Raw genomic sequence first — 19,544 nt, 5'->3', positions numbered from 1 at the left:
ACTAAATATTCTTAAGAAAATTGAAAGTTTCGAGACTATAATAAATATGAATTTTGAGATTTATAAATGCTTTTGAATATACCCCACATATAAGTAGGATATTATTAGTAAAATTCCTTAAGTATAATAAAAAGCTTCAAAGTTATAAATCATAACTTTTTGCTTTCTGATATTATACAATACTTGACTGCATTTTTCCCCTTTTATAGAATCTGAGTCTGAAGCTGAAGAAGGTGACTGAATTTTGAAACTACACCCTCAGTAAAGCAAACAGGAGTTGTAGATAAAATGTCATGTCTCATGTGTCCTGGTTCTTACATCTTCCTACCTCCCTATATCAAGCATGATATAAGGGCTTTCATGGCAAATTTTATTTTAACTGTTTCTATGGTTACTGGAAATGTTGGGTTTAGTTTCTAAAACCATGTTTTAAGTAGCTACAGGAGCTATAGATTTGAATCTAATGTTGCATTAGTCTTTTCAGTTATCTTCTACCTCCTGTATTTTCTACTGTAATAATGTAATTTAAGGCCTTCCACAATGAACAGTTCACTTTTTCCCTGGGTTTTCTATATAAACAGTTTTCAAGATATGATTTGGTTAAAAATAATTTGTTATAAAAATTTTGTTTGCAAATTAAACTGTAAAAGTATCCAAAGTCTCAAAAGGCAATGATTTGTGTGATAATTTGGTATGCCCAAAGCCCTCCTCATCAATGACAGTCTCATACAGTGATTGAACTCATTAACATGAATGTTGAATATTTGAACCATTGCTTACATGTTAATATTTTCTTGCATTTTTAACCCCAGATGTCCTCGAGTTCAGTCGTTTGCTCTCTGGTTTTCATTTCTTGGTAAAGCCATGGAGAACAATCTTGAAAGTGAGGTCTTTGGGAAGTTGTATGTGGCAGATGTGATGGGAAGAAGAAAGTTGAGCTTTTTCCCATTGAGCAACTTCTGCATTCAGTTTGTGTCTTTCCAGGCAAAGCAAATGGGTATTTTTTCATACCATTTTCAACTGTACCTTAAAAAGTTTTGTCGTTTAATGAATATTAATACTTGTCATATGCTTAGATAGGAAAGGACTCGTGAAATAGTGTGAATAAAGAAAATAACTGTCGAAATGTTAAGTGATCAGCATGGTTTAATTGGGAACTCTTAAATATAACTCATTTCCTGTTGATTTAGAGTATTTGATGTAAAGAATGGAGTGTAATAATGATATATTCCTACTTGGTCATATAAGACCAGCTTCATTCTCTTAACAAATGACTCAAGTATCTGACTATTAACATGCCCTAGTTGCCTTTTTTTTTTTCTTTTAATTGCCATGAGCCAAATATGTCTTCTATACAATTGATCCGCTTTTTTAATGGCTGCCTTTTAATTTTTGTCTTTCTTTTCTTGCTGCCACCTATCTATAAATATTATAGACAGTAGAAAACAAAATGTGACCACACTTTTTGGTGGAAAAACTTAATGTTAAAAGTGAACATTTTAAAAGGCTTTTTTTTTTTTTTTTTATCGTTGAAAGAAATTAGCTTGGAATAATGCCACCAGAGACTGGGAAATTGTCCCTTTCAAAGGTGCCATTTTTATGAGCCAAGATTTAAAGTTCACCTGGAAGGAATAAAGTGTAGTATAACTCAAAATAAAGGTATATAATAACCTTACGAAAAAGAGCATTATGAATGGGGTGAAATTGTTAAATGAATAACTTTGATAAAGTTTTCATGCACAGGCAAAATGTATTTCACTAGATTTCTATGTAGTGTGATCTGCTTTTACTTTGTAACTTGTAGTCCTCAAAAGACTTTTTAAAATAAAAGTCCATCCTTACACTTAAGGTTATATAGGTCAGTCTTCTTTTTCAATTTTTTGGTTTTTTGTAAATTTCATATTAATACCCCATGGTAACTGTATGGTATGCATTCAGGCGTCTCTACTATGTAAGCATTAAATAATTGCTCTTTTGTCCTTACAAGTCTCAAACTGTAAACACCAACATAGAATTCTGATGTAGCGGAAACGACATTAACATTTCTACAACCAAATCATTGCATGTTATTGCCCTTCAAAGTGTACCCTGTTTTATTATATACTGTGTATAGTGAGAGTGTGTAGTCTTCCAGAACTACATTATGATCTTTGTCTGATCATAATTTCTTCATAATGACAAAGTAGTGTTTACTTACTACAATATTATAGTAAATGGGTAAGTCACCTGTGACAGTATAAAGAAAGGGAATGCTTTCTAAAAAGACTGCAGATTTTCATTTTGGATTTTAAGTGGTGATTTTGGAATTCAGCTGCCAGTACCAACCTATGGCCTCAAAATGTAATTCTTAATGTGGATTTAAAACTACTGTAATTATGTTGGATAAATGTTCATTCCTAACTTGGTGTTGGTTTCTAAGAATAAGTTTCTTAGATGCCATAATTAAATATATGTTTAGAGCTGATCAGAAGTTTCTTAACTATTCTAGGAGCGTTGTCCTAGAGATTTCTTATGAAAACTCCAAATATTAAAAATGCCACAGGATATAGCATAATGATGGTAGCGAAAGGAAATGCATGTGACCGAGAGATTACTAATTCAGTGTTTCTCAAAGCTCATTATCACCCTTCCCCAGGAAGCCTTTTTAGACTTTTCTAATAGCACCCCAATCAATTTTAATATAGATATGCTGTATGTGTATTATATCTGCTTTATACATAGAAAGAGTAAAGTTTTTTGGTCATACTTGGAGGTGATAGCACCCCCACTTTTTTAAAAAGGGAGGACCTAGAGATAGACATGCATTGGCAAGCATCTTTATGCGGATCCATACCCTGAAGCAGTATTTTTTTTCTGCCAAGGTCATGAGAAAATAAGAGGAAATCTGTTTTCTGCCACTCACCATCTTTTAACTGTGCTTTACACCCTAGTACACCATACAGGCATCAGACATGTCATTTCCTATTGACTTTGGAAGTCTTAAGACATTCTTACTTGATTGTAAATGTATCATACATAAATAAAATCATTTGGGTTCCTTCTAATCTGCAAAAATCAAAATTCTAGGCGAGTGATTTAATTAATGGGCATAACCCTCTAATAAACGGTGTTGAAATTTTACTGATGAATCAATCCACAGTCATATTCAAATAGGCTGCTTGCGGGAAATGGCAGAACTGTTGGGCTTTAAATGTAACAGGTGCCAAAGTTTAGTGTACATTATTGCTTAGACTAAATTATCTTTGTAATTTTCCTCAGATGCTGTTTACAGGTGCCATGTATAATAGGTTAATAAGCATTTCTGTGAGAATCCTGTTAAATACCTTGCTATGATTTTTCATGTGATGTATTAGTCCTGTTGTACTGATATAAATTTATCAGCCTACTGAGGCCTAAAGGTTTAAAATTAAGAAATAAAAGATTTTTCAGTTGGCTTTAAGTGGAATCAAGAAGATGTGATAAGTACTTCTGATTTCAAAATATTTTATAATTGGCTTGTCTAAAAACTTGAATTGCAATGAATTTTTACCTAAATGCAGTTCTATGCATAATTGTATAAAACTTGGTGTGGATCAGGCTTCCCAGCTCCCTTTCCCTCCTCACTTCTCCCCACCCTTTATGGGCAATTGGCAACACTTTAAAATCATTTTAATCTTCCAGTGCACTTAAAATCCTTTTATCCTTATTCCAGGATAATCCTGATAATAAATTGAAAAAAGGATGAGGATACTTTAAAAATGGACTCAGTCACTGTCAATTTAATAACTTAACCTTGGTTAAATTAAAAGCTCACCTGCTTGTTGTGCCTACTGTAGTGCCCTACAAGAGACAGTGGTAAAATCTGAATCCTTTGTAGACTTTATCTGGAGGGACCAGTATCTTAAGCTGATATGATTAGAATGTTTTATCATTGTATTAGTGCAGCTTTGGGAACTCTGTATTAAATGTGTTTAATGAATTAGGGTGCTACATAGTTATCAAATGTAATGGAAGTGTTCCATTTAAGAGAATTTCAACTTTAAGGGAAATTGTTTAAAATTATTTTTTTTAAAGCTGAAATCCTGAAGGCAGTGCTTGAAAAGCTAGCTGACTTAAGAGGTAAACCTATTGGGGAAATAAGTAACCCATTTAGAGACACCTCTTTTCAAAAAGATGTTCTACGTTCTCTGACATCTTAAGAATAAAATATTTTCTCTGTAAATACAGCTCATTTCCATTCTAGTTGGGAGTAATGGATCTCGGCATAGCAAACATTTGAAGAACGGAGAAAACTGGGTAGCTGATAATCCAGATAGTTGTTGGCACTGAACAAGCTCAAGTACAGCCATCCAAGTCCATAGTTACGTTGCTGCATTATTTCTGTTTAACTGAAATTTGCTGCTTGTCTGTACCCTTGAAGTTGAATAAAATTTCATGAGACTCCTTAATGTAAAGAGAAAAGCAATGACTTGCATTGGTATTGTATGCTAATAACCTTTAAGTGCTAGAATTGGTTAAAGTTCAGTCCTTGTCCTGAGGTCCTTCTCATTTTTCCTGGGTGTTTTAAATACCATCAAAATGCCTTTCTCTCCAGAAGTTCTTTTTTCCAGACCAGTTTTGCTTTTATTTGGTTCACATGTACTTCACATATCCAAATGTGTACATTTAATAGTTTAAAGAATGCCAATGTTTTACTTACAAAGATTCAGGTCTTTTTCAGCCCTCACATGTAACACATCTAGTCTTGTTTATTCCTACTCCAAAATAACTTCTGATATCACTACCCTAATTCAGGCCACAAGCAGTTATAGTAGCCTTTAACTTGCATGTGTAATTTAACAGTTTAAGACCTTTATCTTTTCTTGGAGGGCCCTGCATGATTCTTTAATCTACCTTTTATTTGCCACTACTCTTGGATGCCCAGTATGCAAAAGTACTTGTCAGTAAACATTAAATATTAGTTGAATAAGAAATGAGAACAGGCACCTTGATATTTCCTGGAGGAATGTTTGCATGTAGAATGAAAGCTGGTCTGTGAATATTTAAGTTTTTAGAAGCAACTTTTATTAGGCAAGATTAGATCCAAAATATTTGTTCTGTGTTTAGAGTTGATATGACTGATGTGACTGAGATGAAATGAGAAATTCAGTCAACAAATACTAAATGTATGTTGTCAGGCACTCTGCTGAGCTTTAGGGTTATGGTAGATAGTAAACAGGACGGGGTCCAAAATTCAGACCTGCAGGAGGTAGGTAAGGGAGGTTACAGGCAAAACAAGGACACATGATAGGTACTGGCAAGTTAAGAGTCCTGTTTCAAAGGCTATAATCTAAAATGCCATGAGAAATTACATTTTCCAAAATATGGTTTGCAAGCCCTAACACTGAACAAAATAGTGCATGCCTACTGGAGACGGTCTTGGAGAAAGATGTCTCATTCATTAGCTATATGAGTGGGCAAATAATTTCTGTGCCTTGTTCTCTATGTCTAAAATTTATAATTGAATGATACCCATCTCATGAAGTAGTTGAGAAGCTTACAATGAATCTACATGAAATAAAGGTACTTAATACAGTACCTGTCAGATAATCAGTGAACAGTAGCTATTATTTGTTTGCCAAGGATGTATTCATGGGAGGGCAAAGAACTACTGATGGATGGCCAAAGCCCTGAACACAGGTTTCTTATTTGATTCGTACTGGTAGAAGGTAATGGAAGTCCCAGCGACCACCATCATGATGCCTGCGTTAGCAACTACTAGAAAGATGCAAAAAAACTGAAATCCTCATGGCTCAGTAGTAAGAATGGAAGTTGTGTTTCGTGTGAGTGTGGTCAAGTATTTACAGTCTGTCTTCCCAAAGCTCCATCCTAATAACTATAAAAATCATAAACCCACAGAGAAGGAGAGAATAGTTAATGGCAGATGAAAACAATATAGCTGTTGGATGACATGATCAGCTGGCTTGGTTTTAGCTTGCTTTGTTCTGCTAAGCCCTTGCAGAACAGGGAGCTAACAACATCAAGTAGATTGATATTGCAAGACCCAGGAAAGTCCCAAGTTGGGGGCACTAATTTCTTCTAAGGGTGGGGGTAAGGAGCAGATCTGAAAAAAAGTTATTTGTAGTCTTTAAGAAACTCCTCTATCCCCTCCCCTTAATTTAATACTACCAAGTGGCTGCTTTTATAAAAATTCAAAAAATAGAAGGCTTACCATCTGGAGAAGTTGGAGGAAAAAGGTAAGGGCCATGAACTGGTGGATACCGAACACTGATAAGAGGAAAAGCACCATATTAAAACTCAAAACAAAATTAAATGGGCAGATCCCTAGTACTTTACACTTGTGTGGCAGAGACTAACAGTGGTCCCCTGTATTTATTCCCCGATTTTTTCTTAGAATCCCCAACTTTGAGCTGGACACATAACTGCTCAAAATAAACCTCTCTGCCTCCCTTGTAAATAAGTTTGGCCATACGATTAAACTCTACACAGCGGGATGGGCTGTTTCTAGTGCCCATAAAGAAAGAGACTGTCTTCCTTCTCTTTTGTCCTTCCTGCTAGCTGGGGAATGGGCATAATGACGAGTTCAAACAGGATTCTTGAACCATAAAGATTTAGAACCATTTGCTGAGAATTACAGAGCAAAATAGCCTGACTTCCTGACACAAACATTCAGCTTTTCATCCCCGGACAACCTACAACTAGATTTCAGATGATAAAAAAAATATTATTTTAGGTCTCCTGTTACATGCAGCTGAATGTAATCCTGAATGGGTTACTTAGAAATATAAAGAGAAATAGCAAAAGAAACAGCCAAAATAGACTCAAAGAAATCTCAGACTCAGAGAAAATCCGAATAGATCAATCATCTTAGGGAGAAAATTCAAGTAGTAGTGTGGCAATTACTAAGCTATTAGCACTCAGCTTTAAACACATCCTTTTGTCCTAGTCAACCCGACTAGGTGGTGTGAGAGGCTAAATGGGGAGCTGGGACTTCCATCCCTATCACTGGTAACAAAGATACCCCCCACTCTTCCTGCTGGTGTGGCATTTGAGGAGGCCAGGTGGGCAGTCAGAACTTTCACCACTGTCCAGTGATAATGTGGATCGAGGCCACTCGACCCAATGTCAGTGGAGGCCATGACATAATAGGTAATGAAGCAATCCTACCCTCTTGGTCAGTATGGTAGCAGGTGCTTACTGGGGAGCCAGAACTCCCATCTCGGCCTAGCAGCAATGAGGAGCCCCTCCCAACCCTGGTGTTAGCAGAAGCCAAGTGGAGATCCTGAACTTCCAACCCTGCAGTAATGGACCAGTGCCCCCTCTTCCCACCAGGGTGGTATGAGAAGAGGCCTGGTAAAATAGAATTTTTAAATAAGACCCAGAGTCTCATAACATGCCAATAATGTCCAAGTTTCAATTAAAAAATCACCTGTCATACAGCCAAGAAAATCCTAACCTGAATGAGAAAAGGTAAACAGATGCCAAGATAACACAGATCTTGGAATTACCTGACAATGCTTTTAAAGCAGTCATAAAAATGCTGCAGTAGGCAATTATGAACACATTTGAAACAAATGGAAAAGTAGGCAGTTCCAGCAAATAGGATACATGAGGAACCAGTCAGAAATATAACTGAACAATATAAACGGGGCGGGGGAACCTCAAGGACAGCAGAAAGGAGGAGACGGAGGAAAGAATTGGTACTCTTAAATAGCAAGTTATCTGATTTGAATGGAGAAAATAGATGAAAAATACAAGACCAGTGTCTGGCACCAGTAGAACTTTAGCAAAAGATCTAGTAGTCATGTCCTTGGAATCCCAGAAAGGTGAAACAGGGCTGAAAAAGTATTCAAAGAAACACTGGCTGAAACTTCCCAAGTTTGGTAAAGTATGTAAATTTACAAATTCAAGGAGCATATATCCAAATAGAATAAACCCAAAGAAATGCACACCAAGACACATCAGTCCAACTTCTGAAAATGTAGCTGCCCACTGCCTGTTTTTATAAAGTTTTACTGGAATACAGTGGAACTCATTCATTTTCATACTACTTATGGCTGTTTTCTCACCACAACAGCAAAACTGAGTATGGCTTGCAATGATTAAAATACTTATCTATCCCTTTACAGAAAAAAACACTACTAACCCATGATTCAGCCTGACCCCTTTAGGTTCACAAACTGGTGTGAACAACATGGTGATGTCAACCAAGATGTCAAACGTGTAACAAATATATACACCCTCTTGCCAGTGTGGTCCAGTTACATGACAAACCTTTTAAAACTTGTTCATAGAAAACTCAAGAACATTTTAAGAAAAAAAAAAAATACAGTGAACCTTCCTTGATTCACCACCAAGTTTCAACTACTATCTCATGGCCAATTTTATTTCGTTTATATCCTCCCTCCCCAACCCCTGGAGTTTTTTGAAGCAAAACTAAAATTGCATAACTTTTTGAGGATTCTCTTCTGTGACTGTTGAAAGGGGGGCAATTCTTTCTTCTGCTGGGAAAATATAAGCCAGGGGCTGCAGACCACCATTCTCGTGACCACCTGGAAACTTCTAGTGTCTTCTCATGCAGAACAAAGTCGTCTTTACAATAACCTACAATGCCCTATTTGACCTGGTCCCTGGATGTCTCTAACCTTATCTAATACGCTTTCCAAACACCCATTCAGCTTCAACTGCACTGCTGCTTATTGAACATACTCAAGATACTTCCGTTTTAGGGGCCATTATTGCTTGCGCTATCTTCCCTGGGTTATGTATTTGGACCTCTCCCTAAAGTCACTCATTCAGCAAATATTTACTGAGCGTCTTTCAATCTACCTGGCATTATTATAGGCTCTTGGGTATGACACAGAGTGAATAAATTAAAACAACTTATGTCACAGAACTTACCTTTTATAAATATATAAAATAAACATGTTCCTACAGAGAAAAATAAAGCAGAAAAGGGGCATATGGATAGTGTTGACAAAAGTTCTGTCAATTTTAAGTAACATAGTCAAGGGAAGACCTACTGAAATGAATAAACACCTGAAGGAGAGTGAGATGTGTATAACTACAAGGACTGTGCTTGGTATGTCTGAGAAATAAGGTCAGCGAGGCCATACACTATTACAGGAGAAAGTAGCTGGCAATGTGGTCAGAAAGATGGAGTGGCATGGGAGATATATTACAAAGGTGATTGTAAGGACTTTGGTTAAACTGACATGGAAGCCTTTGGAGGATTTTGAGATGAGTGATGTGGTAGTGTGAATAGGCTCACTATGGCTTGTCAATAGACCAAGGGTAGGGTAGGTAGGGTGGGTAGGTAGACTGACTCCATTGATGATCTAAATTCTCTATCTCTGCCTTTATCCACACCTTTTGTCATGTAGCCTTATAATACCTTCCTGTGCAGATTCTGGGGCCCAGTATGTGACTCCAATCAATGAGATGTTAGCAAATTGCCTGTGAACACCACTCTTGAGGCAGGATAAGCCTCAAAGCCTATAACTGCCTCTTTTAAATCTAAGAAAATATAGGCCTTTAAGGTTTCCATCACCCAATTTAATGCATTTTCACTCAAACATGTTTCCCCAATACACCCTTGACTCTGAGCTTAGGCTTGGAATCAGTACAACTGAATATTACCATCTTTAAATGACAAATTTTACATAACTCAACTATAATTAGTACATAATTTAAGGCTCAAAAAAATTCAGAGAAATCCTCTACAGAGTACCTTGATATAACTTTTGAGTGGGAATTAAGATTAAGAGACTACTGCATGGGACCAAAGGAACAAGCAAAATACAAAAGACACATGTGCCCTCTCTCCAGAACAACTTATGTAGAATTTAGGCCACTATACCAATTGTTTCACACATCAAACTAATTTATAACTATAATCTTCCTTAGTTTTACAAATACAGGCACGCACAGAGGTTTAGTGACATTCCAAAGTCACGCAGCTAGTTAAGGGCTAGATTTGAACCTAGGCAGTCTGGCTCCAGAATTGGGATCTTTATCTTGGCAACAAGGGAAGAATTTTTAATTCGATCTACAAATGTGCTTAACATCTCTCAGCCTTAATTTTATTTTTAAATTTCTAAAAACATACACAAACACAAAAGCCCCCTTTTCAACAAACAGTATGACAACTGGACACTTGTGCAAAAATATTCAAGACCTTACATCCTTCACAAAAATTAAAATGGATTAGACTTTAATATAAAACACGAAACTATACATTCCTGGAAGAGAAAACCTAGATGACCCTGGGGGGTATGGCGAACTTTTTATAATTACCATCACCAAAGGAATTATCCTTAAAAGAAATGATAAACTTCTGAAAAATTAACTTCTGCTCCGCAAAGACATCAAGAGTATACAAGCCAAAGACTGGGAGAAAATATTTTGCGGAAGAAACATCTGATGAAATCTTAGAAATCAACACCTAACCTGATGAAACTGGAAACGCTTATCAATACAAAACCTTCATAGTTTTAGAGTTATACTCATAATTGTCAAAACTCTGGAAGTTTATTATCTGTGCTGAACCAAGATGCCCTTCAAGATGTGAATGCTGTGGTTACCTCCAAACAACAGATTTTATTTAGCACTAAAATTATAGTTATGGAAAGACATGGAAGAAACTCAAATGCACATTTAAGTGAAAACCCATCTGAGGCAGCCATGTACTGTGTGATTCCAACTACAAGACATTCTGAGAAATGCCAAACTATGGAGATGATAAAAAAGATTAGTAGTTATTAGAGGTTGGGGAAGGGGGAAAGGATAACAGCCAAGAGATCTTTGAAGCAATGAAAATACTGCATTCTATAATAATACATAACATTCACCTGTCCAAACCCATATAATGTAAACCAGCAAAACTGAACCCAAAGGAAATCTATGGGCTTAGGATGATTGTCAATACAGCCTCAAAAATTTCATCAAACGTACCCTCTAGTGAGAAGTGTTAATGAGAGAGGCAATGCATGTAAGGACCAGGGCAAGAGGTGTCATCAGAAATGTTATCTTCTCATTTTGTTGTGAATGTAAAACTACAAAAAAAACCTTTAAAAACATAACTGTGTGGCATCCTAAATGGATTAAGCATAGATAAAACCATGGACAAAATCTTAATTTCTTATTGTCACTTTATTCAGACTTTGCTGCAAAGGATTCTGGAAGTTTGTTAGTCATTTTCAGTCCTGAAACAACACAGAACATGAGCCATTTACACAAACTCATTCAGGAGACAAGAAGGCAGCAGAAATAAATTTGAATGGGAACAAAGGGAGAACAAAACCCTCTTGACTAATCTCTAGTTCTTAGCAGCCAGTAATTTGGTTTCATTACATTTGGTTTAGAAAAGAAAGGCTTAAGTCCCAATGCTGCCAATTGCTAAAATGGAAGAAACAAAGCTAAGCTTTTCCAAAGATTTAAGGAATTCTCCTATAAGAGAAACATGTCTACTCTTTAAAGTGACAGAGAAATCAGTGCTAAGAAATCAGATTCATAAAATTTCATTAACACAAAAATTTATTCTGAATAAATCATTTTATACAGTAATCACTGAAAAAAACTGTTCATTACTTAGCTATGTACTTATCAAATCATCTAAACAAAATAAACATGGCAATACAAAAATTTAAGAAATTTACAAAAGCTGTACAAAATAACTTATTTAAAAAGACTGATACAGTCTATAAAATTTCTAGAGAACTGTACAATTATATATCTATACAACTTTTTTTAAGGGATAAAAGAAAGGATGCTTTAAGGCTTCTTTGAGAGTAATCCTTTTAGATGGATCATACTCCAACATTTTCTGAATGAGGTCAAACAGCAGCTCATGTTCAGAATCCTGAGATAGCATAAATTCCTGAAAGGAAAAAGAAATACAATCAACGGTTTTTTCCTAACATGTATTTTAATTCTATTTCTCCACCATGAAAAGAAGGGAAACTCAAGGATCATTTAAGCAATGACCCAGGCTTACCTTCAGAGGTTTACAGCGCCTTGAAACATATCTGCCAGCAGAACTGTGTTCGTCCCAGTCTAATCGATCATGATGAAAATATTTACGTTTCCTAAGAGTAAGTCAACATCCATTATGTTTATAACGTTAACTATGAAAATATGAAAGTCTAAGCAAAAACAACACTGGTTTCATCAATCATTATGCTTTGAGAGATCAAAGAGAAATCCTTTTCTAGAGATTTTAAGCTCTTTAAAATCCTAGTGATAAGGTATCTCAACAAGGTAATCAGTTAATTATGTGAAAAAGCGTTAATTTGACTTCATTGTTTTAGTTCTAAGTGGACGGCACTTATTCTTAAATAAAACATACCTGGTTTTCTGTATCATGTGTTTTGGTAAAGGTCCAAGAATCCTTTCCATCATTGCTAAGTGCTCCTTACTATCATGAGTCTAAAATAAAGAAAACTTGTTAACTACCTTTATTTACACACTGTGCTTTGTTCTCATCTAACATTTTGAGTCTATACATATTAGAGAATATAAGCAAGGTGATCACTAAAAAAGGCATACTTTTAGCAAGCTATAGCTGCTAAAACAAATTAAGGCTTACAGAACAAGATCTCCAAAGATTTCCCCAATTGCACAAGTTTTTTTTTATACTTTAAAATGCATGTCTTAATAAAGTGATAAATTATGAAGGAAATACAAATGCCCAACAGCATTAGAAGTACATTTTTCTTTATTACTTATCTACAATTACAGTATATAACGAGGGAAAAGATACCTTAATGTGTGTACTTGAATTAAAGTGTTCACATAAATAGGCATTTTTCTTGTGCAAAGACACTGAAATATATTGTCACTTACTGGAAATACTGTAAACCCAAGGTAGTATTCAATAAGGATGCATCCTATACTCCAGACATCACATGGTTGGGACCATCCTAAGGCTGTGAAACAGAGAAAACTGTTAGGGGAAAAAAATCCTCAAAGTTTCTTAAAAACATTTTTAAAAATGTGTAATTTCAATTTTGAGCTGGAAAAGATACATCTGGTTTTAAGTCCCAACTCTTGACTCTTGAGACTAGGGATATGGGGAGGAAAAAAATTTCTGAGCCTCAATTTCCTAATTTGTAAAATGGGAGCCATCTATACCATAGGAGGACTGGCTGGACAAATACTGAATGATTATATTTTAAAACTCCACTATGTATTTATTACAAATGTGCAAACTGAGTTCCAGAAAGGTTAAACCACCTTACTCCAAGTCCCAGAGCTGACTATTTGGAACGAGTAAGAGCTTAAAATCCTGAATGTTTTATGATACTAATTCCTTAAAGAGAAAGTCCCACAAAAGACCTAGAACTGTTAAGTAAATTTTAAAATCAGCTTCAATAAAGGTTCCCACGGAACAATTTATACTTACCTAAAATAACTTCAGGTGCTCTGTAATGCCTTGTAGATACTAATGTACTGTGATGTTCATCATCGTATGTTGCACTTCCAAAGTCTACGACTTTAATATCTGGATTTATTAAGGTACGTTCATCACGTTTCTGAAAACCATAAATGATGGGTAAGGAAGCATATTTAAAAAAAAGACATAAAATATTTAAAACTATGAAGTTAAATAAAACATTGAAGACTTACCATTTTGGGATTATACGTCTCTGTGTAGTCAGATTGCACAAATAAGATGTTTTCAGGCTTTAAGTCTGTGTGAGTCAACTTATTACTGTGCAAAACTAAGATTGAAACAGAAAAAGGTTGCTGTAATCTAAAAGTCAAAACCCAAAAGCCCTACAAAAATCTCTGATGCTTTTTCCAAAAGTCCGAAGAAGTGATCAACACTTAGTCTGCTAGAAAACCAAGCAAGAACTGAAATCCAATACTCTCCTGAAAAAATTAGTCTACTTAATAGCTGTTTAAAATTGAAGAATTATCTTTCTTATGAACCTGAGATTTGCCATTCCTTAATTAACCCATGGCCTGGATTAATAATTTTAGAAATCATAAAGGCTAAATCATAGTTTTCTACATGACGCTATTTACTGACAGTAAACTGACCAACAACTCAACTCTACACATCTTTGTCATATCTACTCTTAAATCAGGCTTCCAAGTCCTACTATGTTAGATCCCATCTTTCCCCTTAAAGATCCAAAATGGTCTGTCATTAAATTTGTCTCAATAAACAAGTCTCTGGAAGATATGCCAAAATACTTACAATTCACAGACTTGCATATCTGATATGCCATCTTCCTGATATGATCCAGCCGAAATGGCAGAAAACCATTTTCCTTAATAAAGTCATAAGTACTAAGTCCGAGGAGTTCAAACACAATGCAAATGTGACCATGATGCTCAAACCACTCCAACATCTGGACACAGCGGCTATGAACACATAAAAAATAACTTAGTACAGCTTCTTACAATTAAAATCTGAGGTCATTTCCTAAGCTATATTTTAATACTTACAATGTACTGTTGGGATCTGTTGTATTTAAGTGTTCCAGAACTTGTATTTCTGAACGAGCAGCTTCACAATATCTATCCACATTTTTAACTATTTTTACTGCTACGTGTCTACCTCCCCTGTTAAAATAGAATAAATCCAAGTTAAAAAAAAAAAGGTATTTGCATATTTCAATTACTCTCTCGAAACTGTACTACTACTTGGATCCATCATATTTGTTTTCTTGAATTTATGGTCTAGAACTGTTTTGTCTGATTATATGTAAGTACTCTCTTCTAACTGCAACTCAATGTAAGCAACTAGAACCTTTGGGCATAAGGTACGATTGGTAATATAATTACGTGTCGAATGACACACATTTCTTTCATCAGACCACCACTCATGCCAATTAGGCAAATGGTTTTTGGTCCTTGAATTAAACTATGTATCAACAACTCTAATTTAAGAAGAATATTGGGATATTACCACCTCAATTTGCATTCCAACTAAGACTTAAATGTACACAGTTTCTTTCTATAGTACCCTGCACTGGCAAGTAGTATCTCATCTTCCTTTGGTCCTGGTTTCCAGAAAAGCTGGGAAAATGATGAGGGCACAGTAAGAAGTGCTCACTCTCAGAATCTTATCAACAGTAGGAAGCTTACCATAACAAATCATTTAGAAAAGCTTTTCCACTCAGAAGGAAAAAAAAATTTAAGAGAATGAAAAAGGTGACAAAAAGATTTATGCTAAAGAAATTTTAATCAGGAGTTTGATGGGCATAACTGAACATGTGACACCAACCTAGAAAAGTTCTCAGCTCTGACTGTGCTATCAGAATGAATTATGGGCACTTTTTAATCTAAAAATATAGGTTTATAACTACTCTAAAGACTGCTTCAACAGATATGGGGTGAGCAAAGATCTAAAGTCCTAAAAGAAAACCAAGGCTGAGAACCACTGATCTTGAAGAAGGAAAAAAAAGATGGCCACAACTGTGCTCAGTAGGACAAAAGAATAGTTTATGAAATAAAATCTGCTCTCGGCTTAAAATTGAAATTAGAGGCTGCACATACTACTAATTGCTACTGTTTAGAAATACATACAGCTAGTCCCTTTTACTGGGATTCTACTACATACAAAAAAAAAAAACCCTCCAAGTTAAAAAGGTAAGGATATATCTATATAACTCATGGTCAGACTACATTCTAAAGCTGAGTAAGTTTTCTACATGGTTGCCCACCCCAAGTGCAATCCCAGGATAGAAAACTTACGCTTTATGATCAACGCACTCCACGACTTTTCCAAAAGCTCCTTCACCTAAAGTATCAACAATTTCATCTAAAAGAGAAAAATAAATCTCAGTCACACCAAGAAATGAAAACATTTTACCTACCATAATAAATACTATAAATGCAGATAATTCTAGTTGATGCTACAAATTTCCTTATCACTATTTTATTGGTCAACACTGTCAAAAAACATGTAACTATTTTTAGGTCTAATTTCATTCTTAAAAGCTAATTTTGTTAACTTGATTTATTAATTTGGAAGTTCTACATAACATACATTAAATTTCTAAAGAAAGCAGAAATACAATTCCCCCCACCACCAAAAGAAATGGAAAAAACAAACAAACAAAAAAAACAAAAACAGAGAAAGAAAAAAAGATTTCCAAATCCCTGAAATCTTAATCTATATAAAGATTATGTTATCTGAAAAGTTAATAAGTGTTGAAAAATATTCTATACATCTTGCACTTAGTACGTCTCCACTCTGACAGATCAGGTGACCCTCCTCATCATCCTCTACACTCCTGGTTCTTTTCCTTCGGTGACTCTTCTGGAAACGTCAAGTGGGCGGCACCAAGATCATCCAGCCAATCAATATACCCGAGTGAATTCAGGGCAGAATACGAAATTCATTCAGCGGGGAGATATTCAGGCATTCAGATACACGCCAGGCCACAAACGGTTGGCAGGAGCAATTTCAAATTCAGTCCCCAGAAATTCACAGGGCACATAGTTTATGTTAACAGGAGAAAAACATGGCAAGGAACAGATTTTCAGATAAGATACTCAAAGTGGCAAGGCAACAAAACATAATACAATTGTTTTCTTAAAAAAATGCTTAGTTGTAGCATTCACTGAAATATATTTTAAGTTTCTAGTGTCCTAATTTAATGCTGCAAAATTGCAGGATGTAATATTTACTTGTCAAAGTAGACTGTGGCCAAATTAAGATTTCCTAACTCATCTAAGAAAACCAATATTAAAACAGTAAAATTAAAACCCTAATTTTGGGGAGAAAAAAAAGATTTGGTATACAATAACATCATGGCATTTTAAATGTCATCTGAGCTGACCTTCAAATACATATCCCATAATGTTCTAATCTCCTAAGTGGTTTCCTTAGTGAAAAAAAGGATCAGAAAGCATGCTTTGCTATAACAAAAAGGAATGCCTAATCCTCATATAAAAATAAAATGCCTATCTATTTTTGTGATCAGGCTTCAATTTATCAAAAACAAATCAAATTTTTTGAAGTAACATTAAAAAAAACATATTGGACTATCTGCAATCATTGCTATAAACTAACCTACATTAAATCCCCTCCACCATATCACTGGAATGACATTTAGTTTCCAACTAATAATAAAATCTATCATGTAACTAAATAGCTATTATACTTCAGGAATTTTCTATCCAATTCACAAACAGAATCTCCTGCAAATTAAAACTGAGGTGACTTCATCTTAATCAGAACTTTCTCAAATGATTAAACACATTTGTTTTCCTGTTCCACATGGGAAACAAAACTTCCAAAATGTTTTTAAAAGAGCTCATACCCCATGTGAATGCTGATGTGAAGTACTGTGGTGAATCTTGTGTTTGCTTTTATAACTACTTCTTCCACTTCTACCAGACGACTTGCTACTATGGTTCTGATATCTGCTTTCATGGTCCCTGTGGCGATGTCCAGGTTCACACTCTTGATTGTAGTCATTTCTGTATTCATCAACGTAGCGTCGACTATAATAATCTTTCTCATTTGTGGATCTGCTTTCCAAATAATGGCTATAAAAATAAATAATATTTTTTCTGTGCCTTATGGTAATATCAAAATATCCTCAAATTCTCAGTAAATCTCTTAACACAGTACTCTTAAGATTCTGTTTTGCCCACTAACAAACCCACTCAATTTTACCAACGTTACAAGCTATCCTTGTAAATATAAAAAAAGGAATGGTAATCACAAGTACTTATTTTAAACAATATTAGTTTTAAGCATGAAAACGAATCCCCCTAGTTTTATCAAGATATAACTGACATACAACGTTGTAGTACTTTATGCATATAAAATACCCTCCTTACCTGTCAGATGTTTTAGAGTGATTGTATTTGCAGCGCTTGTTCTCCCGGGCACTGCTATGTGATCTCTTCTTTCTTTTATGACTGCTACTGCTCCTCCACTTCGCACAATCCCAGTCTTTTTCATCCCAATCAGGACAATAAGTTCTCTTTGAGTGTCTCATCTACATAAAAGACAAGTTGTTCCCACTTATACAGACAGCGTATCACATGTCAACACTGAGCAGTTTAATAATAAAACTCTTCTTTGCAAATTCACTCTAGTGACATTTTCTTTTAAATTGAAGCTCAAGTCACTGTCACCCAATCTGTAATCGATAAACCCAATGATTGCGGTGTCCAAAAATGCGGAGTCTGAACATTTTTCACAGGTATTCTGCATTATCCTTGTCATGCTAGCATTTATTGGAAGAGTATAGGAAAAGAAAAAACAAAGGGGGAGGGGAATCCCAATCTACCAATTTTGGTAAAATCATACCCCTTTCCTGACATCAAAAACTTACTACAGGTCCACATACATAACTCTCTATCTAAATGTTTGTCAGTAGAAACTAGCCTTCAATTCACTTGAATCACAAATGTTCTGAACACCGTCATTAAAATTTCTATTGAGGCCTATCAATCAAATTAACAATGCCTTTTATTATACACAAAAGTTAACAACGGCATTAAAAAAACAAAACTACAAAATGTCTTTTGATTGAGTAGTACTCCCCAGCACATCACAGTATGCACATAAAAAACCTAGCTCATTCTAAAAACCACCTTACAATTTGGGGGAGGGGAGCCAACTTCTTTCCAATAACTTTTTAAGCAAAAATCCCTAATTTGAAAATGACATTCCATAGAAATGACTTTTCATCAACTATCATTCTTACCAGTACTACTAACTGCCCGGACTTCACCACGTCTCTGCAATCAAATCTCAATCAAAATGTCCCAATTGTTCCCCAAAGACTGGTGGCGCAGAGTCTTAACGCGTAAAATGCCTGTTCACGCGCGCCTTCAAATACTATGTTATTTCTTTTTCCTCAGGTTCCTCGACCTAGACACCACTGAGGGGAAAAACATTCGCGATTCTCACTTCACTCTTTTAAGATTCAACCAGGCGTAAAGTGACATCGCCTTACACCCTTACGCGAGATCGATGTCTTTGTCTTTATTTGCTACCAACGCAATTCCCTCCAGCCCCGCAACGCGTGATTTACGCACATTCCAGAACCCAAGTAAACACCACCCCCAACCGGAAGCTTCGGCGCCCCGCCCGGCCGCCATCTTACAGTTCGGCCGAAGCGGCGGCCGCAGACAAGATGGCGCCCGAGCGCAACCCTCCCACCCCCCGAGGGAGGCAGACAGTCCAGGCGCGCTCTTTCACGAGCAGATACTGTCACTGCCCTCCGCAAGCGTCTGGGGCGTCGAGGTTCAAACGGAAACTTGCGCCGACAGGCTCGGCAGAGCTGGGGAGACAAGGGGCCGCCTTTACGCAGCCCCGGTGTGGGGGAAGGGTAAAGGGGTGCAGAGAAGTCCGGGCGGCCAACCATGGAGGGCGGGCATCAACCATGCGCTCTCGAGGCACAGAAAAGGGCCCTGACACCTTGCCCACTTTTTCTTGCTGCTTACCGTCCTGGCCAGACAGTCCAAGCCGAAGGAGATAAAGCTTGCAACGCGACCACGGAGAAGGTACAGCTGCCTGCGACGGACTCCGACAACAAAATGGAGCTGACAGCTGCCGCGTCAGGACTCTTCTCGAAAACACTGGTGAC

The 19,544-nt window shown here is 36.2% G+C and overlaps 2 protein-coding genes across 6 annotated transcripts in view; one reads left to right on the top strand and one right to left on the bottom strand.

The window, feature by feature from the left end:
- The window catches only part of BZW1 (basic leucine zipper and W2 domains 1), a 13,098-nt gene extending 11,245 nt beyond the window's left edge, over positions 1-1,853 (top strand). For both annotated transcript variants that reach the window (XM_016131072.2, XM_036237396.1), the window contains one exon: positions 210-1,853. In XM_016131072.2, coding sequence (XP_015986558.1) covers positions 210-241 — 32 coding nt within the window. In that variant the 3' untranslated portion in view covers positions 242-1,853. The remainder of the gene's footprint in view (positions 1-209) is intronic.
- Positions 1,509-19,544, bottom strand: CLK1 (CDC like kinase 1). 4 transcript variants are annotated; one of them, XM_016131070.2, is made up of 14 exons: positions 19,402-19,511; positions 18,660-18,836; positions 17,785-17,945; positions 17,259-17,487; positions 16,162-16,252; positions 15,685-15,751; positions 14,434-14,550; positions 14,183-14,349; positions 13,606-13,700; positions 13,382-13,511; positions 12,823-12,905; positions 12,326-12,405; positions 11,975-12,065; positions 1,509-11,857 (listed from the first exon to the last, which is right to left on the bottom strand). In XM_016131070.2, exons 3-14 carry the CDS (start codon positions 17,943-17,945, stop codon positions 11,714-11,716), a joined length of 1,455 nt encoding a protein of 484 aa, XP_015986556.1. In that variant the 5' UTR covers positions 18,660-18,836; positions 19,402-19,511; the 3' UTR covers positions 1,509-11,713. The 4 variants fall into 4 exon arrangements, with proteins under 4 accessions (XP_015986556.1, XP_015986555.1, XP_036093288.1 ...); XM_016131069.2 differs by lacking the exon at positions 18,660-18,836 and having other exon boundaries at positions 19,402-19,544; XM_036237395.1 differs by lacking the exon at positions 19,402-19,511 and having other exon boundaries at positions 18,660-19,388.

This window comes from Rousettus aegyptiacus, unplaced genomic scaffold (assembly GCF_014176215.1).
Source record: "Rousettus aegyptiacus isolate mRouAeg1 unplaced genomic scaffold, mRouAeg1.p scaffold_m13_p_2, whole genome shotgun sequence".
Taxonomy (NCBI): Eukaryota; Metazoa; Chordata; class Mammalia; order Chiroptera; family Pteropodidae; genus Rousettus; species Rousettus aegyptiacus.
This window is presented reverse-complemented; position numbering and strand designations above follow the sequence as displayed.